The following is a 26,270-nucleotide window of genomic DNA, read 5'->3' on the forward strand; positions in this document are numbered from 1 at the left end:
TGCTAATATGCAAGGTGTTTTTAATTGAGCTTTTGGTTTCCTGCAGTTCCATCTGGAGAATGACTTAAGCTGAACAAAGGTTTTAGGGTTTTTTCATTTGCTTTTATGCTTTTTTGATTAAGTTTATTCGGTATTTTTTTTTCTCAGCTATCTTCTAGGTGGTTTTTATCCATAACAGAGTGCAGTGTGTGCATACTCAAGGGTTTATTGTTCTAATATCTCTCTCAAGTGTTTAATATGGACTTGTTCCAAAGCCAAGTGAAATCAAAAGGGGTCCTTCTCCTGGCTTCTTTGGCCTTTGCATCAGGCCCTGTGTGAATCAGACTGTAGCAGTATATGCCTTGTGTGGCTATAGGATGTTTTCACTTTAAGATGTTATACTACTAACAGGGACCAGAAGGCACCATTCTCTTAAACAAGGATGCTTTAAAAAATGTGTTCTGTTGCATCGTCTCTGGTTATGAAAAAGCTCGATTCCTCTTTTCAGACACAGATGCATGGACAGTGGTTTATACATGGTTGTCATTCTAAAAATTGTCAATAAGCTCTTTCTATTTAGCTGCTCAAGTACAGTGGAGTTCATCCAAATTTTCCTGATCCTTCATTACTGATACTAAATGAAGACAATGCACCGTAATGCAAATGTAGTTTACTCTTGAGAGCAAACATAATACCATATCTCCACTCACTAAATTCAAAGGGAGGATTTTCAATCATTTCTGTCTTGCCCTTGTGTGTTTGTCTGAACTTTGATTTGCCTGAACACAGCTTTTCAGACTTCTGCTTCTGTTACTTCCACTTGTCACCCGTATGAGTGAGAAATACCGAGGCTGGCCAGCATTTAATACTACATGAGTCTATCCTTCCCTGTAATGAACTGTGAATCCATTAAAGGATGAGCGTTGGGATTAAACTGCAAAATCTGAGTGCTGCAGACAAACTCTGCACTAGGGAGAACAGATGGAGAATGGCAGATATTTAAAAACGAAGAAAATAAGCAATTAAAAAAGGAGACTTTATAAACTCTGACTTTTTTTTTTTTTTTGCATACATGTTAATTACAGAGGTATTGGTATAAAGGCTGGTAATGGTCAGAATATTGTTTTGTGGCCAGAAGTACTTGGCATTAGTACTATTCCACATGCAGCACATTAAAATGACTTTACCAAAATTAGTTAACAGTGGGATGCTGAAATATAGACAAAATAGGAAAGAAACAAAAAATGGTAATGCAGGCCTCACAGATTTCCCAGTCCAAATTATTTAGGTCGCATTGATGACTACGACTGTGATGGGCAAAAGTGGATTTTTAAATTTTTTTTGGTGGCTTATGTACACTTGCTGAATCAAACCTCAGTGGGAGTAGCCACTTGCAAATAATTACGCATGCCTGTAGATAGAAGGAATAGAAGCCCAAGCTCCAATTTCTGGCATCAGATTCCTGTCATGCACTCCAGCACACTGAAGGAATCAGAGGAATACATGGGTCACATCCTCAGAGAAGAAATACTGATGTAGGCACTGATGTAGCAATAACACTACATCAATTTTTACTAGCTATGGAGTCTGGGCCAATGTTTGTCTTTAGGTTGTGATATAGGTTTTCACTTATGACTGAGATTATTTTAAAACAAACCACTGTCACCTCCGACACAGTCAGACAAAACCAATAGGTAGGCAAGAAAACCCACTGGACATTTCCTTTCCCTCCTTACCCGTGTGGTATAAGCTGCTTCAGGGTCGTCTTCCAGGACACGGGACATGCCGAAGTCAGACACTTTGCAGACCAAGTTGCTGTTGACAAGTATGTTTCGAGCAGCTAAATCCCGATGCACATAGCTCATGTCAGACAGATACTTCATTCCTGAGCCAATGCCACGCAGCATCCCCACCAACTGAATGACGGTAAATCTGCCATCATTCTTCTGCATATGGGGAAAGGAAGAAAATCACAGAGCATTAAGCTAAAAGCTACATTACTGCCATTGCTGAAATTGGCAAAGAGCATATCTCTGGATTCCCATCTTCTCTCAAATAAAATGCAATGGTATTTCCTCACTCTCCTGACTAGTGTCTATAACTCACCAGTAAAGTACAAACCCAGAGGTTCTGTCACAGCTTCCAGTGATGCAGTATCCAGTTTGCAATGAATCTGGTTTTAATGACTCTATAGTATTGAGATGCTTTCAAAAACGGAGGAAATCAGAACTGTTCCCATTAAACATGGGTTATTTAAGACCCTGCTACTTTAAACATTACATTTATTCTATATCCTTCCACTTTACATTTATTCTGGTTTTTGATAGGAGCAACACCAGAAAACACTATTTCCCAAGTACAAACATAATTTCTTTAAAAGTGCTGAATTTTAAGTATCTTTCTCCAAAAAAGAACCAGAATGAAAACCAGAAAATGTTTCCCAGTATAAAATTGCCTTACTTTACTATGAAGAAATCACCTACCCTGAGGAAGGCATCCAAGGAGCCATTCTCCATGTACTCAGTTATGATCATTACTGGTTTACCTAGAGTTAGCAGAAAGAAAAACACAATTCCTTGATGAACACCAATGTTAATGGGATAAAAATGGGTTGCACATGATTTTACTGCCAAGACACCTGGCTTACACAATCTAATTTAATTTGAAAATCACCAAGCTTATGCCTCAGCTGTGGGGAGCAAGAGAAGAAATATTATAGGACAGAAACATTTAAAAGGCCACATCTGTTAGGTTAACCCTTTGGTTGACTCATTGACAAGGTCTTTAATTAAAGGGGCTCCCATTCTCTAAGGAATATATGAATTGATAATTGAGAGCTAAGAAACAAAGGTCTGTTCAAACTTGACAAAAATCTTTAGTGTAATTAAACGGCTTGCAAACTAGAAAGTCTTCCTCTTTCAAAACAGAATTTGTGAATGTTTTTGTCTCTCTGCCTCTTTCAAAAGATCAATGCTTTAGGTGAGTCAGAAGCTGTCAGCAGCTACAAGGTATTCCAAGACAACTGGATTCAAGAGCGCAAAACACAAGCTGTTCCTCTCAACTTTCTCTGTCCCAAATTTGTATCCTGTGTCTCTCGTTATTTATAAATGAGGCAAAACCATTTGCCTCATGAAGTCAGCCACAGGATAAATGATTCAACGAATTGTGTCACGTGTGGGCATAGTGCTTCAGCAGCGCTCAGCTTTCCATGCTGTAATACAGACAGCCAAGCTGGGCAATCTGAATAGAAATGTAATGTTAGTGATGTGGGGATGCTTTCTAGGCACTATCCTGCCTAAAACAACAGCAAATACATAAACAATGCTTGATGTTGTCTTTAAGAGCTTTAAAAAAGTCATACAACACTGAAAATGAAAACATTTAGGTACATATATGTACAATAATTATTTTGCAGGGTTAAATCATGCTAGTTATTCAGCATCTAGACATTTGCAGAAATGGGTCCAATACCATCTCCAGTCTAAAAGTGAGCAATGGGAGATGTAGAGAAGTGACTTATCAAAGGTCGAATGGCAAAAGCCCAGTCCCCAGATGAGCACTGTTAAGCCTACCTGAAGTCAAGGGAGCACCCAGGCTGGCATGGCAACCCTTCCTCCCAGTTTTGCTTTAGCTACAGCAACTACTGAGTGTCCCCCTAAATAAAAGATAGTGTTCCAGAGAAACTCTGCTTTTGTACTTCCTGGAGTGGCTCTGAATAAGGGAACACTATGGGAAAGAAGGGTTCAATGGGCATGTCACCTGGACTGTAGATGGCTCAATTCTGTCTCGGCATCAGAGGTATAAGAACTACTCAACTTTTCCTTGCTGCCATTACGAGCAAGTATCTGCTCCAGAACAAGCAGCTATGAAAATTACCCTACCACAAAATGTTGCAGCATTGAAAGTTCCCCGTATCATTTCTACCTCAGTGTGGTTTTCACCAAGATGCTTTTCTCTTCATTTGTCAGGGATTTCTGTTTTTAAAGCAACCTTTCTTTTGATTAGAAAACAATATGCTATAAGGACTGACTGTACTGAAAATTTTACATCATTTCTCTTAGGCCAACATATATGTGTGATACATCACTTATTTCACTCATCATTACTGACTTCACTTTTTCAGTCCCAACCTATCCTTTGCAGGCCTTTAACTCTTCCTGCTTCTCTTTCCCTTCCCAACTGATATCAAAACGCATACTATTTTGGTCCCATGTAAACAGGCATGCCTGTGAAATGCCAGTCTGGCAGCTGAACCCTTTCTGATTTGCATGAACACAGCAGAGAAGTGACAGTACTGCATAAAGCAAACCGCTCTGGATGAAGGGCTTAGTGACCTTGGCTGAGTACTTGCACCCTTAAGGAAAGGGATGTGATAAAACATCATTCTCTCTCTAATTCACTTTTGCAAGCATTCTTCGGTAGAAAGAGAAAAAACTCCAACCAAATCTGCATATGTCACTGTTTCATTTATCCTTTGCAACTGTGACCGGAACCCTTCCACTGAACAAATACAGCTAAATGAGTTTTAATTAACCTTCCTCAATCAAAAGATACTATGTCAACGTTGAAAGGAAGAAAAGGAGACTCTTTCAGTGCATTAACATGTAATTTCATTACTCAGGCACTACTTTAACAGGGGAGGGGGATAGAGAGAGAAGTTACCATCAGTAAGTCAATTATTAAAGTACTTGACTAGCAGCCAATAATGTATTCATGGTTTTTTGCTGCCTTTCTCAACCCCCATCTACACCACTATTTATCTTACATTTTAATTTTCAGTTTATTAAATGCATTAATTTATCACACCATTCAGAAAACCTATGGAAAAATTGAGATAAATGTCTTCTTAAGTAGCCCTGTTTACCAAACACACCAGCTCTGAGGTAACCAAGTTGGCTTGATGTGGAAGCGTTGCTTACTGCAAGTCAGGCAATAAAATGTTCTCAGGTCAGGCTACCACCCCCTCAGTGAAAATTTCAAATAATTTTAATTCAGTGACAACTGCATTATGCAAATGCATACAGTCATTTGTAACTGCTAGAGCTGTAATAGCTCAGGGGTTTCCAAGCCTCAGTGGGATTTCAAGACAAAGATTCCCCTCTTGCCTTTCTTTTACAGAGGTGCTACAAAAATCACTGTCTGTAGCAAACACTGTGGCCTGACCAAAACTCCTCCCCCCCACCAGGATTTGTTACAAAAAACAAAGAGAGAAAGAGAGAATCAGACCTGCAAAATTTAAACCGAGTATTAATTTTAATTTCTGTTTTGAGGGAGGCCCTCAGTAAACGATGGTCAAAATTAGTCCAAACCTCTATTTTTCCTAGATGAATTTGTCTTGAAAAGCAAACAGTGACACACTGTATGAGTCATTTTCAACAACTATGAGGAAAGATAGAGTAGGAGAGGGAAACACAAATAAGTACAGGTAAGTTTTCCAGAAACGTAGAGTAAGTATCCAGCTCCCACTGACATTCAAGAGGAGCAGGGTCTTCCAGTGGTATTGATGGCTTTGGCAACCCTCTATGTGAGATACTGTTTTCTTCTAGTAATATTTTACTTTTTAACTTTTCATCCATATCTAATTTTAATTCCTTACACTATGAATACCCTGCATTCGTGTTCATGTACACCATCAGCAGTAGAAGGTAAGCTTCATAAATTCCACCCTTTAACAGCAGCTCACAAGATCACTGTCTGCTTTCTTTGCTACCCTGAGCAGGAGCACCTACATCCAAAGGGTCTTTTAGGATTAGTGATCAGTGCCAGGCTTTGCCAACATGCTATCCAGGGCAGTTGGAGTAGGGACAATAACTACACCATCGCAGTGGCACCTTACCAAGTCAGACCCAAGCGTGTCTGTCTCACGGTTGTATTTTCAGCTCTAGCCTACAAACAGCATGCAGCGAGCGCTGTCATTCTCCTTCTAAGGCAGGGTTCATGGCACAGTGAACGCTAACAGACTTTAAAAAAACCCAAGCCAAGCCAAACAAGCAAAAAGATAGGCCAGGTAAATTCTGCAGAGTTAAATTATCACACCTCTAAATCAGAGAAAACAAATAATCAAGTTTCACACTAAAATAGCCTACTTCATTTCAAGGGCTTGCTCCTTACATCTGTGCTTTGTACCTTAAACATATGAGAGACTGTTTTGTTTTGGTATTTTTCCCCCAACCATTTTAAATTCTTTGCTCACCATCTGCTTTTGCCTATCCTATAACAATCAGCTCAGTCTAGCAAAGATGTGAAAGATGCCTGCTTGGCATAGCAAGAAGGGAAAAAAAAAAGCCAACCTCTGCAGTATTAATTCCCCCTACAAAATCTCATACAAGCTGCCTACAGATAGAGTATCAGTTGAAACCATAAACCCATTTATAGCTGACAACAAGATTAATGACTTTTCCTGCACTGATTTCCTCCTATTAGCTATCAGTTGATCTGTTCCATCTGTCATTTCACAGGAAAGAAGGTAAAAAAAAAAAACCCAAAAAACAGCACACACCACCACAGACTTAATTTCTCAGTCACTTCCAAATTGGCCTTGCCATGAAAATGACCTACTTACATTTAGTAACTACACCTTCCAAGTGGATGATATTGGGGTGGTCAAATTGTCCCATGATGCTGGCCTCACTCAGGAAGTCTCTCCTTTGTTTATCAGTGTAACCAGCTTTTAGAGTCTTGATAGCAACACAGATCTCTCTTTTTCCTGGTACTTTGAGACGTCCACTGCATACTTCACCAAATTCCCCTTAAGGAAAAAGGCACAGGATTCCATGGTCATGACATGAAGCACTCACTTGTGTTGTCAAACTGTTATGTCAGTTCATTTGGGGGAACTGTCATACAAAAATCATAGGATCCCAAGTTTCCAAAAAAAAAAAAAAATTTAAAACTGTATTTACAGAAAGAAAATGCAAAAGTTCTGGCACTTACCCACACCAATAACTTTTTCAATCTTTATGCAGGAGGCATCAATTTCTTTGGCAAATTCCCTCACAGCTTGATTTGGATCCTCATATGTAAAAGGATCCACATATGTTCTAACACCTGCAAGGCAGAAATGTTTTATTTGAAGTCACTGATCTACATGCTGCTGAACACAGAACATATGAGACTGAAGCCTTAATGATATACAACAGCAAAGAGAGCGTACAATAAAAATGTACTGTAAGCCAGGAACGACCCATAAAGGAAGGAAGGACTTCATGTATTTTTCCCCAATGTGATTTTTCTGTAATGTAAACATTTAGTATTTCCCAATACTGATGTAAGGAATCAAGCTTTTGCCAATAAATGAGCTTCACAAATCACTGCCATCCCTAACAGGCCAATAGGCTCTCTATGGACCCGTGAGACTAAAACACATCACATCTCCCTTTTGGGAGCCGAGAAATTCTGAGCTCAGGTGCTAGGTTTGGTACCTGGATGACTGAGATGGAAGTAACAGTAGGATTCGGTCCTGGAAAAAAAGCAGCAAAGTTCACGTTTTCTTTCCTGCAGGACTGCCTCCAGCCCATCCAGAAACTGCCTTAGCAGAGTCTTGCGGGAAAAAATCATGCTATTGCTAGCCAAGAATAGATGTCTTTCAGTGGAATGGAAAAATGTAAAAAATTGATGAACCTTTCTCCTGTCTGGCTGTCCAAAAATTTTTACCCAGATACTTCCATTTTTCCTGTTACTAAAGTGTATAATTTTGAAGGAGAGGAAACTTGCAAGAGAGGAAAACAGAAACATATTAATCTCAAGGGTAATCTCATCCCTTATTTCCCTGGCATCAAAACATGGGACATGTTTATGAACCGAATCAAAAAACTCAAGCACCACTGCCTTTTACCTTGGTTCAAATGTTTCTCCTCATCTGCCTCTTGCTTAGCCTTACTGTACTTACTGCGCCTGTCAGAACAAAAGAGAGCATTACAGTTCAAAATAAGTATCCTACTTTGAGACAAGCTCAGTCTTTGTGACCTGCTGAGACTTGAGGCATTTGCACCTGCCATGACCTGTGCTTGGCAGCTCCCCTACAACAGCCCATGACACAACATACGCTTACCAGAAGGTAAGAGAGGGTAAGAGGGTAAGAGAGAGACTCCTCTCCTCAAACCACTCTAAGTGTATTGGCATCAGCAAAGCATCAAGGGAAACACAAGTCTCCATGTTTGCATCTTGGCATTTAAAGAAAGAAAAGAAAGCCTGCGTTTCAGCTACTCTTTCTTCAAATGTATATTTGCAATTCTGTGCAAAAAAGGGCCAAATTGCTTTTCAGCCCTATCGCATATGGATTTAAATGCTACAGAGGTGTTTTAGTAGATTGATTTTCAAACATAATTAGGCAAATGCCAATACCAACACACTTATTTAACTGCAAATTTAAAACTGGAAACAGTCTATTAACACAGAAATCAGGATGGCAGCAAACAATAACCCCAGACCATCAAAAATGTGTATCCCCTAGGATTTTGTTTATTCTTTTAATTACTGTACAATTGAAGGGGTCAAAGAACTCCTGATGGCAGAGCTCCTCTACTAATCCTCTGAGTTGGAGACAATAATGTAGCATAGTTTTTTAATTCTATAGATTAGCATTTCTATACCTACACACAATACTGTATCCAGTTATGTATTTAATTAGTTCAGCTTTAAACATCAATGGGTAAGCAGCATTAAGAAAAATTAATACAAGAGTTTAGTCTATTAGGGAAGATACTGAGGAATCAGCTCAGCCAAATGTGTAGTGCAATTTAAGTTCCCCAGCATCTAATGGTATGTAGATATAGAGATTTGATTTGGGCTTTTACCCATCATTCACTGAATGGTCGGAACCAGGTGTAAGAACAGACACTGCCAAAGAGAAGGGCTTATTGTTGCTTATTCCTCAGTTTGTCTGTTCCTATGGAATTCCAAGTCTCCCAGCGCATCAGACCCAGGTTAGCTAACTGGCAAGAGTTTGGGCTGGTGTGAAGAAGAGGGAAGGCAGAAGGAGAAACCAAGCCTGGAAAACAGGAGGCAAGACCGGCACTGCCTGTGATGTTCAACCCGTTGCCTGGAATGGGGCAGGGGATGACCAGGCCTGCCAGGGACACTGGGGTGAGACTGGGTTAAAAGTCTGAAAATGGCAAATGGGTAGAGGAGGAAAATGGGAGTGGGTTAGAGAAAGACCTATCGGGAGATGTGAGTTAAAAGGGGTCAAAACCTCACGGATAACAGGAAGAAAACACGTGACCAAGTCTTGCTTGCAGCAAATCTTCCTGAGCCTCGCCATTCCCCTCCTGTCAGCAAAATCCTTCTGCCCATTAGCAAGAAGCATCACTTCCCACTCTGCGCCTGGCCTGTGGGCAATGGCAGCTTCCCACTGCTGTCAGCTGAAAGGCCACTTCCCAGCCTTTGTCGCTGCAGTCTTTTAGTGCTGGGTGTTAAACACACTATGCCAATAATAAAAACTATAAATTAACCATGAAACAGAAGGAAAAAAAAATACTGTTTGACATGTGAAGACTACCTGATCTTTGAACTAAGCCTCACAGCTCCCAACAACATCAACAGGACTTGTGTGTTCAGACATAAAAAGCAGGTACACATCCAACCATAAACGGCTGGGAGCTTCTTTTCTTGATGAAAGTCAATTAAACACAAATGGCTCCAAATCACAAGAGCAGCATTATTAAAAACCACACTGGATCCAAACATCAATTTAAACCATTTATTTGCCTGAGGACTTACAGCACTGGTATAACACAGACAAGTTAAATAAAAGGACTCTGCTCTACTCCCAGTTACTGAACTGAGTGAGAAGGAAGTGGCCGCACAAATCTCACCATGCGGGACCAAGTCAGCAAAGGGGATTGCAGAGGTGGTTTCAGGTATTATACAACTTCCCTCAGAGGAAAGAAAAAAAGGAAAGAAAAAAAATTTTCTGCATTTTAAGCAGGACTCCATCAAATTCATTTTATTAATGTTCAGGCACAGATGGGAAATATGAAACAAAAACAGGCTTTGCATGAAATAATTTTAAGTATGAAAAAATGCTCTCTATCTTATTTTTAAAAAGTACTAGCACCCTAACAACAGATTAAAAAAATTATCTTCCCCCACTAAAACCCAAAGACATGCAAAAAGCAGAGGGAAACAAAGGGATTACTGTTTGAGCAATATAATTGTAACTTATTAACTTCAAATAATACCTTCCAAACTAAGTACCTACTTCCACTTCTCCCTGTGTCACCTGTTGACCTCTCCTGCCTGGCTCGGGGCAGGACACTCCTGTCCACCACTGCCCCCGAGAGCAGCCCAGAAGCCCCGCGCCACGGGGCATGCGGGGCTGGAGCTGCCTCTCGGGGCTGCTCACCTGAGTGGCAGAAGGAAGCCTTTGTCGCAGATTTGAACCCTGTAATTACAGGGATTTTGCTGGTGGTGATTAAATAGCCGGCATTCAGGAAAAGAACACAGAAGCTTTCAGAAACTGCGGGGGTCAGAGACAAAGGCAGATCTACAGGTGGAGGCTGGCAATGAAGAAGGGGTAACAACAGAGGGTATTAGCGTGCACTGAGGTGAAACAGCATGGACTCCGCGGCGCACTGCTGCTCCCACCTCCTCCTCCCGAAACAAAAGAGGCGTTTGGGGTGCTACATTGCTCAGGCAGGAGGCTGGCAGAGCATGCTGATCCAACACCATCAGTAAAAGGTAGGCAAACATGTTCAGCTGTTTATGGAGCAGAAGATAAATCAATCTATCAATCAGAAGAATTTCTGACAGAAACTTTTAGATGACCAGAGGATTCTGTAGGGCCATCTAACTCCACCCAAGCCCTTTTAGAAAGTGGCTCTTTCCCAAATCCTTTACAACTCTGTTTGAGATATTCTAATTTCAATCAGTGTTCCTGCAGGCCAGGGTTTAGGAACACGCACGCTCCCTCCTGCACTTTGCTCTATGGATATGCTCATCTTAACCTCAGTTAAGTTTAAACTAACATTTAGGCAGATTAGTTCTCATGTTAACACAAACACTATAGTCGCAGAACCAAACAGCTTGAGCTGCCTGAAGGCAAAGTCCTTTGACAAATTCTGTTGTAAAGATGAATTTTGGGATTTGAGCAATGACTTGAAAAAACATAATGTGACTAAATAATTAGTAGTAATAACCCAGGGTTCAAAAGTGGGTACCTACAGCATATGCCCAGTTCCCACATTTGGCTCACAGATGCAGAGAGGCCATGTCAGCAGGCCAAAACACAGTTTTGATTGTACAAATATGACTTTTAGGTCATGACTAGATTACCAAACCTCCTCATGGGGACTGCATGGACAGAAAAGCTTCTTCTCATCTGAAGTCATTTTGGAACAAAGTATAATTATTTTGCTATTAACTTCTGCTGGTGTAGGAACATCATGAAACATCCCCAAAGCCCACACCTCTAAATGATATTGGTGAAGTAGTTAAAATGTTAGAGTAATAGTGAATATTAAAGTAGATTCTATTTACTGAGAGCTACTTCCAGCTACTGGAGAGCTGTGTATTAAGGAAGGCTATTAATTAGCAAGGCACCACGCATTAGTATGCACAGAGCAGTTTCACTGTCCTAGTATTCCATTCATCTTGCTATGTCTTTCCCCTTCCACGGCCTCTCTGAGACCTACCAGTGCAGAGCTATGGGACATCTCTGAACCCATAGCCACCATGATACTTTCATCTCCATTCCCACTAGTGCCTGGTCCAGCCTTTTATCCCTACTGCTCACCTGCTCTTTGTCTTGTCTTTGTCCAAGTTGAACACTTGTGGGCAGAGATAACTGAACAGACAGCCTGAGTGTTGAGGAGACCTGCCTGAGTGCGCACCCACATCAGCAAGTCTGTCAGCTACCTGGCTCCAGACAGCCTTTCCTTTGACAGCTTTATGGCCGATACTAAAGAGAATCAATATGAGGGCAAGGGGTTGACATTTCATTTTCTAAAAAGTGATCCATTGAGGGCCAATCACCAAGCAGTGTTTATCAGCCTTCGGAAGCCACATTTTTTTATAGGGGAGGAGGGGAAGGAATCATCTCAAAGCAGTTCGACAGGCTCAATTCTCCAAGGTGGCGACTCATAATTAGAAATCCAATGTATCCTGCTATCAATCCTGCCTTAAATAATAAAGTGATCAATAAAAGCAGAGAGGAGATTAAGCCATCAAGCTCAGTGATGCTATTTGCTGTTGCAATGGCTTTTAATAAACCTGTCTCTCTGCATTACATTTTCATATATTCTGCTCTTCTTTCTTTTTGCCAGCATGGAGGCTTTGAGTTGAACACCCACAGAAAGCGATAACAATACATGTCTACTTTCCAGATATTACAGTCATAGTGACTTAGCTGCTCTTTAAGACAATTTAATGGAAGAGAGCAAATCAAGAGGAATTTGTGCAGATTTATGGCTGATGCCATTAAACTGATCAACAGAGAATGACAAAACATGCATCCCTCAGATCCCAGGCTTCAGATGCAGTAATGATACATCCAGTTCTATCTCACAATTACAGTGAAGCAAAACCATGCTGATGTTTTTAAATGAGACTGAACACAAAGATGAACACAGAAACACTTGCGCTGTGTTTCTGCTATACTGTCCTCCCATTCGCAGGATTATTCCTGATGCCTGGGTTGAAACTGGGAGACTGAACAAGTACTTGGTAGAAGATTATGCTCCTGCTCTGACGAAATAACCATTGATCCAGCCTGCTGTGTTACTGCATATGATGCTGAATGACCGCAGCTTCTGTTTTACAGTCATATCCACTCACACTGGAAGGACTAACCCAAAAGACTAATGCAGACTGATACAGACTAACACAAAAATCACAAGCATAGCAGTCTGATGGCTTAGTTCACAACAGCACAGTTGTTTATTCCCTCTCTATCAGGATTCACTCCAAGAAAATCTACTGCACCCATACCCATTAAACTTAACTTCAAATTACACTAACCACAAATCTCTAGCTGGCTTGCTTCTCAATGCCAGTTATTGGAATCAGCTTTGCATTTGAAGGGCAAATAGAGCTGGAACTATTGCCATTACATCACATGCTGCTTGGTACTAATGTTGAGAAGATCAAAGCTACACGGGAGAAGGCTTGTAATGCAAATGCACTGTTTATGATGCTAATCAAAGAATTTAGCTTTGTTTGGAGGAGACAAAAAGCTCCCTCATGAAAGAGAGGGAGAGAGAAGCTTAAGCTCTTACCTCCTGCTGATGACAAAGGCTGCAATGAGAATGACCACAAGAACAACACTGCCAGCCACTGAAACAAGCAGCACTGTGGGATTGGTACCATCGCCAATGATGGGGGAAGGAACTGGAAACAGAAAAGGGAGCATTAGTGTCAGACACCCTCAAAAAAATCAACCTAGGTAGCACTCAATGAGGCTTTCTGGCTTGTGAAGGCAGTTTACAGTAGCACTCAAATCTACTTTCACGCCTTTATATACAGTCATTTGACACAATTCTCCAACAGGGTCCTAATTAGCTGAAGACACAGTGTTTGATAACGGTTTGGGGAACTTCAGTTCACGGGGAATGACAACCCCCTCTCCTTCTCCCCTTCAGTGTTGCTCTAAGGGTATAAAACCTTTTTTTTTTTTTTGCCTTTCTAATTGCTTTCCACTCTTCTTTCCTCCTCCTTCTTCTCTCAGTGGGGCCAGATGATCACTCCCCAGCTGACACAAACAGAATAAGTTATTTTAAAATGTCTTCCCTCTTCTTGCTGGATTGATTATTTTCAGCTGTTAACATCCTGAAGGATGTTGCCACTAACTGGCATGATCTTGAATTGATTTAAACAGACCAGTATGTCCAAAATAAAACAGGCTTGGTCACATTGCCTTCCTGCCACTGAAAAGCAAAGATTTGGGGGGCTGAATTTGCATGTTTCCTTGAGCAAAGTGAAAAGCTCTACTGACGACATTAATTCCAACATCCTGTCTTTATATGCTGTCTAAGGAAAAGTGCAAATATGTAAGCTGATGTAGGACACCTAACTGATCTATGTCAATAGCTTGCCAAGGGGAGTAACCAGGTTCTATTCTCCTACAAATGAGATATTCCAAAAACATGTGCAACCATCTACATTTACAGTAAACAAAAAAGGTACATAAATCTGTCAAGCATCAACAGCTTCCAAGTGTTTTTAGGCTGGATGTCTCCTTACACCACACTGAAGTGTTTTCATTGCTAGAACCTAGAATATAGCACACAGACATCCAAATAGATGTCACACGTCAGATTCACGCATCACCAAGAGTCATGCATCCATGGAAGAACATCTTCCCAGAACAGACACACCACAGTCCAAGCAACCAATGGAAAACTCCCAACACATAGCTCAGGTACGTTTGCACTCTGCTCAAGGGAAAGAAATCAGTGGGCATGTCATTACCTGTGTTAGTTGTGAACTCAAATGGTCCACTGAAGTCTCCATATCCTGCTGCTGTCCTGGCCCGCACGTGAAATACATATGAAGTCAGGGGGTTCAAGCCTTTGATGTCAGTATTCCTGGAGGCTGTCTTCACAATGCGGTAGCTGCGTTCATTTTGGTCCTAACAACAAAAGAACACAGTAGTGATCAAGTAAAAATGTCTTGGTGCACCATGAACCGTGGAACCCCACTTCCTTGCCAAAATTGACATGATGAAAGAAGATGAGTAACAGTGATGGAATTCTCAAAATATGTCCTGAGGGCTCTTGTTGTCAGCCTTGCTCAATACCCCTAGCACTGCCTGCTGCATGGAGCTCTGAACAAGCCAAAAAAGGATGATGAGGCGGTACGTATGATGCTCATATATCACTGATATTTAAGAAATCACACAAAGAAATCCTTTGGAAAATAGCCAGAACTTCAAATAGGATCTTCTTGATGAAGAAGCAACATTTTGCTCACGTATTCTCACACATACTCACACATTACTCGCACTTTCTTTTTCTTCTTACCAGCCAGGACTCATATTAAAAAAAAAAAGATAAAAATATTTTAAGAAAGAAAAGACTTAGCAAATGTCTTCCAGAAAGTCCAATCTTAAAAACTGTTCTATTTTTGGCTGGAAAATCCATCAGAAAATGTAACAATCTAGCTTCCCTGCAAATCAGATGCCTTTTTCTGTATGTTTTTAGGGAAGCAAATAAGTGATTATCTTTACAAAAACAATTTGGAAGTATGCAAGTGTGTGTGAGAGAGAGTGCACACAAGCAAGAGCAGGTAATTGTTCATTTTTGCAGAGAAACTTCAAAGAAAATAGCTCTTTTCAGAGTTCCATACTTGAAAAGTTATTTGTAGGAATAACATCTCCCTCTAACTTGGAAAGTATGAAGAATGTAATTTTCTTTCCTTATTCTGTATTAAAAGCCATCCAGCCCACACTATCACTCTAAGCAGAAGCTATCGGCAAACAGATCTTATTATTATTACTGTGTTATATACTTCATTATTATACTTCTGTCTATGAAGTAAATCTAATGTCTCACTTCTGCCCAGCATTATTGATTCTCATTATAAATGTGCTTGCTACAAAAGCTCAGTTCCTAGGTAGAAAAAAATAACGAAATAAACTTGTACCATACAGCTGGAACAGCCTATAAGTCTTATTTTTTCAAGCAACCATTCAAGTGTATTAAATCCTTAATTGGATTTTATTAAACTGAAACTATTTGGTTTCAAATGATGGAACCCTATCTGGAAATAAATCATAATGGAATGAGGTAAAAAGAAAAAGCTCTCCCGAAACCCAAACAAAACTCCTTGCTTGTCCATTTTTGAATAGTACCTTTTCATAGTATTTGACTTCATACTCCAGAATGACTCCATTTGGCCTGTCAGGTTCCAACCAAGCCAAGGCAACGCTGTGCCTTGTTATCTCTTTGGCCTGGATCAAAGCAATTGGGGACGGAGCTGCCAGAACAAAAAAAAATTTATAAGCAATAATTTCATTTTAATGAGGAACGTATCTTTTTAATCATAGCTTTCACAACATGCATACTTTCAGAAATTGTGTTTTTCTTTGGGGTGGGGGGTGGGGGGGGGGGGGGGGAAGGCTAGAAGCCTTTAGTACTTTACTACTTTTCCTGTTTCTTCCAACAAAACTGCATTTAATCCTCTCCAGTAAAGTTTGTTCTTGGGTGCTAGGCAATACTACATAGGTGGGTTTTGAAGTAACAATACAGTTGTCTAAACATAGCGATGTTCATGACGCCTCCGTAAGAGGCTAAGGTACTAAAGGATTCTGCCTTATTTTTGTCCTTTGCTAGGCACAGTGTACAGATTTGTACTTTTCTTTTGGACCACAGCGATTCTCTTCTTCCACCTCCTAAAATTAACTGATGTTACTTCACCAGCTATTTGCTTTACAGGAACTATGAAATTCCTGAGGGACCAATCTGATCTTCTCTAAAACTGAGAAAATATTGCCACTGAATTAAGTAAGAACAGAATAAAGCTGAATACATACAAATTTGGACCCTCCCATGAAAACCAGGAAACTTGTATTTCAAGAGTCTGAGCCAATTTGTACTTCCTAACTTGCCCTGCTTATGCCCAAGTCTATGAGCAGTCCCTGGAGAATGGGGAAGCTCAGCACCCAAGGGCCAGATTCTGGCTTTGACAGCTCCTTCCCAGCCAGAATATATCAGAGATTGGTCCATTGTGTATCAAACTGGCATCACCTGATCCTGTCCCATGTGGCGCTATATAGATGCAATGAATAGAAAAAGCAGGATTACATTGCCAAAGGTAAGGGCTGTGTGATTTCTGGAAAAACTACCTAGCAACAAGCTAAACTCAAAGATCTTTTAAACTGTATCTGTGTGCAGTAATAAGGGCTGCAACGAAGAAGATAATGAAAAACATCTCATTGTGCACCCTACCCTTTCAATAGAGCCTCTGCTAATGCTGAAGTTCAGGTTTTTGACTGGCTAGAGGACAATGTATTCTCCCTTTGACTGCGATAGCAGCAGATTCACGGCTGCACTGGGGGAACGGGTTTTCTGAAGATTTATGAACCCGGCTGCCCCTTTCTTGCTGTTGTGTTGCTGTGTGGTCACGTCTCTAGCCAGCTGTTATCAAGCTCTTTTGATGCCGACAATAGCTGGTATAAATGGCGGAGTCTCCAGGGATAAAAAGGGACATTCATGAAATTTTTAATCTTATCTTACAAAGCTGTCCTGTATAACCAGAGATTAGAGGTCTTCCTAAATTGAATATATTTGTTCTTTTGTCCCCTGAAGCTGTAGCCACGTTGCTCTTTTTTTCCCCCTTTCCCCTAATTTTTTGTTTCTTTTTCTACCCTTAACTTTGGAATGACGATCATGAAAATGTTAGAGAGTAAAAAGTATCCATGAAACATGTATCCTTGAAAACTACCAAGAAAAACAAATAAACAAAACAGTTACAATAAATGAAAGGAAAATTGAATGTTGAAAGCCTCAAACCTACTTGACCATATCAGACAGTTCTGATGGAAGTGAAAATAACCAGTAGACGCCGCACAGTCACAAAAGGGTGTCTCCTCTTGATATGAAACCATCAGGGAGCTGCTTCCTGATTTACTATTTGACAGTTTGGCATCTCTGTTAGAAATGCCTCCAGAACCTTTCTCTCTTTTTCTTTGTCCGTCTCTCACATGCAAAGGCAAATACTGGATGACAGAGGAGACTATAAACACAGCCAACAGGGAGGATCCAGGTGTCCTCCATCAAGTTATATCTGTGGCATGACTGAGAACCTGCTTAATAGCCTCACAGTTCCTCAAGAGAGAATCAGGCTTTTTTTCCTCCCCTTTTCAGAAAGAATACTGCTCAGCTAATAAATTAGAAATCAGATTTCTTACCCTAAAATACACACACACACGACATTACTGATAAACCAGAGAGAAATCTGCTTAGTTAATCGGTGCCTCATGCACGGCAGACAGGCAATTCTTTTTACTGAGAATCTGTCACTTATGCTGGTCTGACCTCAGGAATTGTAGAGAACAAGTTCACCTTCTTTACTTTGTCCTCTTTTTAACCTTCTTGGTTTCCCATTTCATTTCTGCAGGCTTTTATATTGGAATTTAGTGAGTCCTTCAATATTGGGCTGGTAAGTGCTGTATGAAAACTCATTTCTTCTCTGTTGTAGAATGGCTATTTGCATCAGAAGAATATATATTAATTACCCCTTTCTTGTGAAAGATGCTTAGCTTTATATAGTTTAACAAATGCTTTCTCATGTCTCTCAAAAATGGACAGCTGATCTTAGGCATTACTCCATACTTGAATAAGCAACCTGCCCCTGACCTCCAGGACACAAAGAGGACATCAGTTCCTTTGTTACTCCTTATGATTAAAACTGTAAGAACGGCCCTATTTTTTCCTTCCTGTCCTTTATATGCAAATTTATCCTACTTAACTTTTAATCTCTTCTTTTGTCCTGTAGCCTGCAGATGAGCAATTTGTTACTGAGGTTTTTTTTGTTTTGACTGTACATCCTGCCTCTCCATATGCTGTACAGAAATCCTAAGAGTGCTGAAGTCTAACTACAGGATGAAGTACCAGAACTGCAAGAGGCTGTCCAGCAGCTCTTTGACATCTCTGCAGCACAGACCTGTAAGGGTCTATGCAATAGGACGGTGATCTGCAGCCCTGTGGACCTTGAAGAACCAGGCTTAGTAACCGCAGGCAGTACTAGAGTTATCCCACTGCATGGATAAAACTCTCCAATACCAATTCTCTCTTATTTCTGCAAATGGCCCTACAAATCAGGTTTACATGTTTCCTTGTTTTCCAAGATCTACCAGATGACCTGGTAGTTGAAAGACTGGGCTTCCGGAAGAACAACAGGTCTCCTTGGACATGTATTACCAAAGGGGTGTAAGAGTCCAGTCAGCAGAGTCCGGGACAAAGAGGACATCACCACTGCCAGCTCATCATGGCAATCCAGGCAGCAGTTACAGCCTTCTAGGTGAGCTTCTGCAAAATATTTACATTCTTTGTTCTTCTCCCTTTTGCCTTTAAATTGCCTCTTAGGGATGATGTGAAGATAAACATGTAACAGGTTGTAAAATGATGCTTTGATATGAGCAGAATAAAAGACAGAATTTTCTCTTATATGTGCGTGGGCTAACCGTTCATTATACACACACATTCCTACACAAAACATACTGAGGACAGCTTGACCAAAAAGAATAACATACACAATTAAGATGTTCACAATAAGATCACATAATACTTTTGGAAGAAAGTGGGAGATCACTTTTTGCACTTTCCTCCTCCCTACTCCCAGATATTTGGAGTGGAACACTAAGCAAAAACTTGTTTCTCAAACAGCATTGCTTACAACAGCAAGTTTTTCTGCCACATCCACTGACTGTACACACAAGCACCAATTCTACCAGAACAGCCCATTCCACAGAGAAGAATGACAACGTACTTTGGTGTCTAAAAAGGGGTCCCCTTGAACAAAAGCACCAAGTGTAACTTTCCCTAGTTCAAAGCTCAGCAGTTCCTCTCCCTTAAAAACCCTACTCCCTACTGATGTGAATGCTGCAATTTTCTTTTATCTACTTCCTCAATAACCTGCCATTAAACACCTACTAGTAGTTTTATTACTGTGGTTCTGAGCTTGCGGCCTACAGAGAGAGCGAGCACAGATGTACTACAAAAACTTCACCCAAATACCATAAAGCCATATCCCAAGGCTAATAAGTGCTGAATTGTAACAGTTTTGAGGCACTTTAAAGGATAGCAGAAGCAGAGTGTCAGTTTTTCATTAGTGCTTCAAATTGGGGGGGGCAGGGCAGGGGAGAGAGGAAAAAACCAGGAAATAAATAGATGCAATAAAGTCTCTGGCATGTAGGCATCCATGAGTGAAAACAGCCCTTTATAAAACTACAACACATGAGTACTCAGATATCAAAGATACACAATGCCCAGTGTTTTAGTGAAGATGCCTTCTTAACCACAGCAGGGTTTACTTTCCAGTCCCCATGATTTGAATTTAAATGGATCATGTTTACTCAAGGGGTCTTTCACTGATTGAAAAATATACCCACAGTTTGTACATTATCTCAGCTAAATTCAAATAACATATTTAAATTTAATTACTTGAAGCTTAGGGGTTTTCATGCTTTTCTTTTTTCCCCTCAATTGCACACAACAACACTTATTTGTTCTTATCAATGGCTATGCACTTTGTCAAGCATCAAAATTAAATGCTTGAAAGCACTAATGATGTTACTGTGATTAAGGGTTTTTACCTTCCAGGGTAGATACTAAAAGCCTGCTCCACTATTAATTACTTAATTTTTTTTTCTGAGAATCTAACACTGAAGAAAAGTCCTCTTAGAAATCAAAACTAGACAATAAAAGATCTTCTCTTAATTGGGACAAAACACATTTAACGGAACCTGGCACCTTTCAGGTTTTCTCTTTGAATATTTACCTTGTAATATTGTGGGATTTTACATGGGATTTTGTCAATAATATTATCAAATAATCTCACAGCAGGAAAAGGAAAAGAAAAGGAAAAGGAAAAGCAGAGAATGAAATATGTTTTTAATACTTTCTAAAGGCAACATTCTTCGGACCAGATTCTGGTAATTTTATTTATGTAAGAAAGCAACTTACTCTACTAGCTGTCGCACTGACTTCAAATCAAGAGAAGGGAAAAGTATACAGCCCTGTTTAGTTACATGTACCAGAATAAATTAAAAACGAAGCAGTTCTGCTCTCTCCTAAAATGTGGGTGTCCAGTTCTGCTTGCCATTGGTCCCTTGGGCCTTCTACCCGCTCCTCTCTCTTGCGCAGGCAGAAGTGCTCCTGTTTCTGAGTACCACCACCCCATGCTCCAAGTAGTACTGGCAAACAGCTTTGCAAACAAAGGAGAATGCATTTGAGCATTTCCAAACATATGCATAGCATATGTATAAGCCATGTATGTATATAAGGATAAGCACATGAAAGGCTTTTGCCCATGTGAACCTATGTGCACACACAGATTAGATGTCTGTGCATGTCTGAAGAACTGAGCTAGAGTTTGGCATTCCCATTCTTCACTGCCAGTACGACAGCTACGCCTCTCTCCTAGGGACCAGCAAGAGTCTGAGGGCTGGATGTGCACTTTAAAAACTAACCACATGTGGGGGTTTTTTTTTTTAATTATTCCCTCTGTATAAGTGAAGCAAACATTTGTACTAGTGGTGATTGGGCCAGGTTAGGACTTGGACAAGGATCTAGAGGCTTGATTGCCCAACTGAGACACTGGAAGCCTCCCAAGGCATTCCTGACTCCTCTGTCTTCCCACCGTCTGCCTCTCCCTCCCCCAGGAATGACGACTGGCGAACAACACCTCCCAGCCTGGAAACTGAGACATGCCAAGATTCAGGCCAGCATTTTCAAGCTTTAGCATTTAAAGCAAAGACTTACGATCTACGCCACTAGAGTAAAGCGCCCAAGGTTATCCACCCACGCTTGAAAATCCTGGCCGACGTAATGTGAAGCAGTATAAGAGCTGAGCTTGGCCTCTTTCTCTCCATCCCTTCCATCAGCCATAATACTTCTGAACTAAACTTTCCCTCCTTGTTACTAGAAGTTACGCTGCTCAGGAAAAAGCACCAGCTCAGCCACAGGATACTTTCGTAGGACACCTTCATCCCAAAATGACAGGCGCACGTGATCTTCCTTTTCTTTCCAGGCTCCGCAGCACAGTCGCTGCCAAAGAGCTCTGAGTAAAACAAGTGACAAGCTCTCACACCTAGGGACCAGCTCACATCAGTTATGTTCATAATTATGTGTTCCTAAAGAAAGGGGCTAGAAAATGAGATTTTAAAGACTGTTAACACAGCATTATTATGTTTTAAACATTTCCTCTGTTTTAAAGTTTTCATTTCTTGCCTCTCCCAAAAGAACCTGTGCTGCAAATCTTGCCAAACCACAAAAGCTGGCTCTGACTTGCATCAAATCAAAAGCTTGAAGGAAACCCCAGGCTGTTAGCAGCAACAAATAGTAGTAGTTGAGGATTATTAGTGTGCTGTATTTTTACCACCCTACGCCAGCTTCAGTTCTTGGAGACATGCAGTAGCTGCTGAGGATCCACAAAGAGCCTGTGTATTTTCTTGGTTGCATGTACAGTGCTCTGTCAGTTTTAGCACAGACTGCTTCAGCATACCAAAACTGCTCTAGTTTACATCAAACCAATTACAGGAGCTGAGGTCTGACCTCAGTTCCCTGTGGTTTACATCAGGAACTGCAGTGAGACAGGGGTGATGAAGAAGATTTTGCACACCCAAGAGATGGCTTGTTCTGGCTATTAATTTCTAAGGACCAGCTCTTGACAGCAACACATTATTTTCAGGTACTGGCCCTCCAATTCTGAAGGCCAAATAATGATGTCAGCTAATGCAATGCAGGTCTGGAGTAACTCCAAAGATTTGAATCTGCAACCTGCAATCCCAAAGATTGCCTTAAACCAGAAGACTATAGAATCTACATAGCATTTAGCAAGAGATCTGTATTACAACTCAAGCATGGGGTCTGTTTAGTCTGAGAACTGCTTGTTTTCTTTCTGCTAGCTTGCTAAGAAATCCTGTTGGCATGTTCTGACAAGGATAACTTAATAGTTGCCAACAGAAACATGGCAGAATACTGTATATTTCCTGTATGTATGAATGCCAGTTTAAAACAAACAGGAAAACAAGTCTTTTAGTTGGAAGGCAATTTATAAGAATCTGTCTGAACACTACAACCACTTAAAAAAATCCAGCACTGAAACATTTCTAAATGTTTAAACTAGAATGATTAACGCAAGAAGGGCAAATGCACTTAGTGCTGTGAATTGCTCTAAGAAACTCTAGAGCTATAAGCAGTTTGTTAAGATGGGGAATTAGCAGCTGTCTGACCTGAGCAGGTTTGGAGCCGCTGGTCACAAAGCAGGTCACGTTGCAGTTACTCTTCCCTCTGGTTGAAGTTAGAATCTGACCCAATATAAACAACAATAAATTTTGTAGCCTGAAGAAGCCAACGCTGATGCTCCACTTCATTATATTGGATTGAGAGAAGCCGAGAAAATGGGCCTTGCAGTCTGGACAAAGATAGACTGCTGTAACTCCGAGAGTCCTCCTTTAGGGTCCAGACCGGTCATGCTTAGAGGCAGGATCCCACGACCCGCATTTGGGTTGAACGCTTCTGGGAAGCATGTGCTATAATCATCCTCTTACTTCCCAGATGCTGGTCCAGCAAGCACAGACTGCCAGAAACCACTGATGCTGGGACACAATGTATAGCACCCCAGGGTACAGTGGCTCTGGGAGAGCCAGAATGAGAAATTAGAGACCATAACCTCTAGTTATTAAAACAGATAATAATGTTGGAAACAGGGCATTCCCCAACCGCTCAAAATAAGTAGTCTGGAGCAATCTGACCCACTTACCACCAGACCCCTCAGGGCAACTCTACCTCACCCACACACCCTGCTGTTCTTCCCGGGAAGCCCAAGGTAGCCACTGGAGCTAATTCCTCCCCAGAAAGAGCCTGTCCTTCACCTTTGTATTGCTGCACAGGAGATGGATCTGTTGAGCTGCCTTTTCAAAACAAATTCTTCTGCTCCCCCTCCAGCCCCTTCCACAAGGAAATCAAAGTTACCCTCAAAGACACATCAGATGTCCTCAAATGAGACCCCTGTCCCATTCTCTAAGCTTCCTCAAGTCAAGCAACCATCCAGCTACTCTTCCTCCCTTTTTCCCATCATCCTGCCCACGGTCAGAGAAGTTAAGACATGTCTGCATACACTTCATGAGTCAACAGACAAGGGGAGTAGAGCTGTTCTTAAACTGTACAGGACCAATGAAATAACATACTGTATCTGTGCCTTGCAGACCACGTCTTGTGTGCAGCTTTCAAACCACTTACAATAGCGTTACCAACAATCCATAAAACAATACCAAAAATACTGACCCTGCTCTATTAAAATCCCAGTGGGGTAACCCTTTGTCTCACATTGCAAAGGACAGCTCTCACCTGATGCCTCGTGTCTGTACCTATGAACAGACTCATTTCTGCTCCTTGGTCCTTTCTTATACTTACCACCAAGCCACCTGAGCATAGGGTTTCCCCAACAGTTATGGTGTAAAGCTTAACCCACTATGCGGCTAATGTGTGATTTGGTACCCAAGGCATACGTCTCCTAATGCTGTTCTTGGTACTTGCACAGTTACTTTTTATTTACTTGAATCATGGATGTCTAGATGATGTATATATGTGCTAAATAACTTCCTTTGCCACTTACTTTCAGCATTAAGAATATTAGATTTTGTGAAGAGAGCTGCTTAAAAGCCTTTTTGAAATCCAGACAAATAAATGCCTCTGCCCTATATGTAACTTAGATGCTTTGGAAATACTGAAGTATCTTCTGAACAAAATAAATAAATAAATGTTATGACTCATTTTGCTAAAGCAGCATTCACTGTTTTAATAAATAGATTTGGCCACATTGCCTCATCCTGGCTTCTGAAGTGCTACCGTAATAGCAGAGTTAGATTTTGCCATTTGGGTTTCTCAGATCAATCACCCAAAGTCAGAAATGGCAAGACTATCAGAAGAAAAGATAATTAAATTACAAACATTTTACTTCAACTGTGATACACAGCTCCAACAGCAACTGCAGGCTGGGTCTCAAATGTGCTCTCCTGAGCCTGCGGCACCCAAAAGAATCAAAACCTAGGACTCACCTGACCACAAAAATCATACTGCCTGTCTTAACACTTTAAGAGTAATAAATTGTTTCAAAGTCACCAAAGTTAAGGAACTTCATCTTTATTTACTTTAAGCTCCATCACGTAGAAGAGGCTGGTACAGAAAGCTTGCATTTACGTATTTACATTTCAGCTGAACCACCTATAAATTTTAATTATAGTTGACATTCGGAGCATTCAGCTGGAACTCCGGTAAAGTACCTTCTGTACAAAGGTTAGATGAATTTGACATGATATGATCTCTGCCTCTGGGCTGTTGAGAAACTCTTGAGATTGAATCAAGGTTTAAGTTAGTAGCACTTCATGAAGGACACTGATCTGACAGCACTTGGAGATCCTCAGTTCTTCCAGGATGCTGCAAGCCACCATGCCATACTCCCCATCAACTTTCCTCTTCCTTCAAGGGAAAAAGCTGCTCTGTGCTTTTGGAAAAGTACCACAGAGACTCAGACTGCAGCACACCTAACTCACACTCAGAGCTCTTCTACCAGGTCCTCTCACTGGAACTGAATTAAGCCCCCTTTCCTTCATTAGCAACGGGCAGATTTCTTCACAAAATGAAAAATCATTAACAGACCCAATGCGAGAGAGAAGTATATTCTGCACACAGTGTTGTTGCAAAAAGCAAAGCTACCTGAAGGTTGTTATGCAGTTAAAAAAAAATTTTTAAAAAGCAATGAGGAACAAACTGGCGAAGAGTCTTAAGCTTCCTGAAACACATAAAACTTAGAATTAAAACCTTAGTTCATTATGTCAGTAACCAATTACATCATAGGTGGCACATAATTAAACTTATAAAGGGGTTTCATTATTTTGGTTTTATGCCGGATATGGAAAACTAGTGCATTATTCATTTAAAAATTGTGTCAATTAGAAAAGCCCCAAATGGAATAAGCAATTAAATATTAAAGGTGGCTGCCTCAGTGGAAACCAGTCAGAAAGATAATTGGTAAAGTTTCCTGTGCAATGCAAGTGCCATTACAAAGGCTGAACAATTTCAATCCTAAATAAATAAATAAATTGATAGACCTCACGAGGTTATGAAGATTTGGAGTTGTACAAAGAAATCAGCCATGTTTTATTTCTTGGAGGAGTACTGAGCTACAATCCGGGCAAATAAAAGCCTATGAGAACAGTAATTCCAAATGAGCTCACTCGCATAGACAGGTCTGTGTTCTGAGTCTGAACCTTCATTTTCAGTCCCAGATTCGCAGCAGATAGGACCACACAGAGAGCCCACCGCGACTCCTGACAGCAAGATCTCTGTGGCAGGTCTCTCCTGCCCTCCAAGGCCAGGGCCTCAAAGGGTACTTACAGGGTGGAACTGAGAAGTGCGCAGGATGGGGACTGCAAGGAAAAAGATAAACTTCATTCAAAACCTGCAATTCAAAAAATCATTTCTTCTTCCAACAGCATGCAAAGCACTTTTCAATGTTATGTCTCTCCTCCCTATTAAGGTTCATGGTTTTGTTCTCAGTTCAGTTTTGTCATCAACAGGTCTATATATTTGATTATCTTCTCATTTGATCCAGAGGAAGCTGGTAACTTCCAT

General features: G+C 40.8%; 1 protein-coding gene across 1 annotated transcript in view; it reads right to left on the reverse strand.

Moving 5' to 3' along the window:
- EPHA4 (EPH receptor A4) overlaps positions 1-26,270 on the reverse strand; it is a 109,864-nt gene that overhangs the window by 12,531 nt on the left and 71,063 nt on the right. Inside the window, exons 6-13 of the mRNA XM_064457359.1 lie at positions 15,764-15,888; positions 14,383-14,542; positions 13,191-13,302; positions 7,814-7,872; positions 6,913-7,026; positions 6,542-6,727; positions 2,463-2,524; positions 1,716-1,925 (exon numbers count right to left, since the gene is read on the reverse strand). Coding sequence (XP_064313429.1) covers positions 1,716-1,925; positions 2,463-2,524; positions 6,542-6,727; positions 6,913-7,026; positions 7,814-7,872; positions 13,191-13,302; positions 14,383-14,542; positions 15,764-15,888 — 1,028 coding nt within the window. The remainder of the gene's footprint in view (positions 1-1,715; positions 1,926-2,462; positions 2,525-6,541; positions 6,728-6,912; positions 7,027-7,813; positions 7,873-13,190; positions 13,303-14,382; positions 14,543-15,763; positions 15,889-26,270) is intronic.

This window comes from Phalacrocorax carbo, chromosome 7 (assembly GCF_963921805.1).
Source record: "Phalacrocorax carbo chromosome 7, bPhaCar2.1, whole genome shotgun sequence".
NCBI lineage: Eukaryota > Metazoa > Chordata > Aves > Suliformes > Phalacrocoracidae > Phalacrocorax > Phalacrocorax carbo.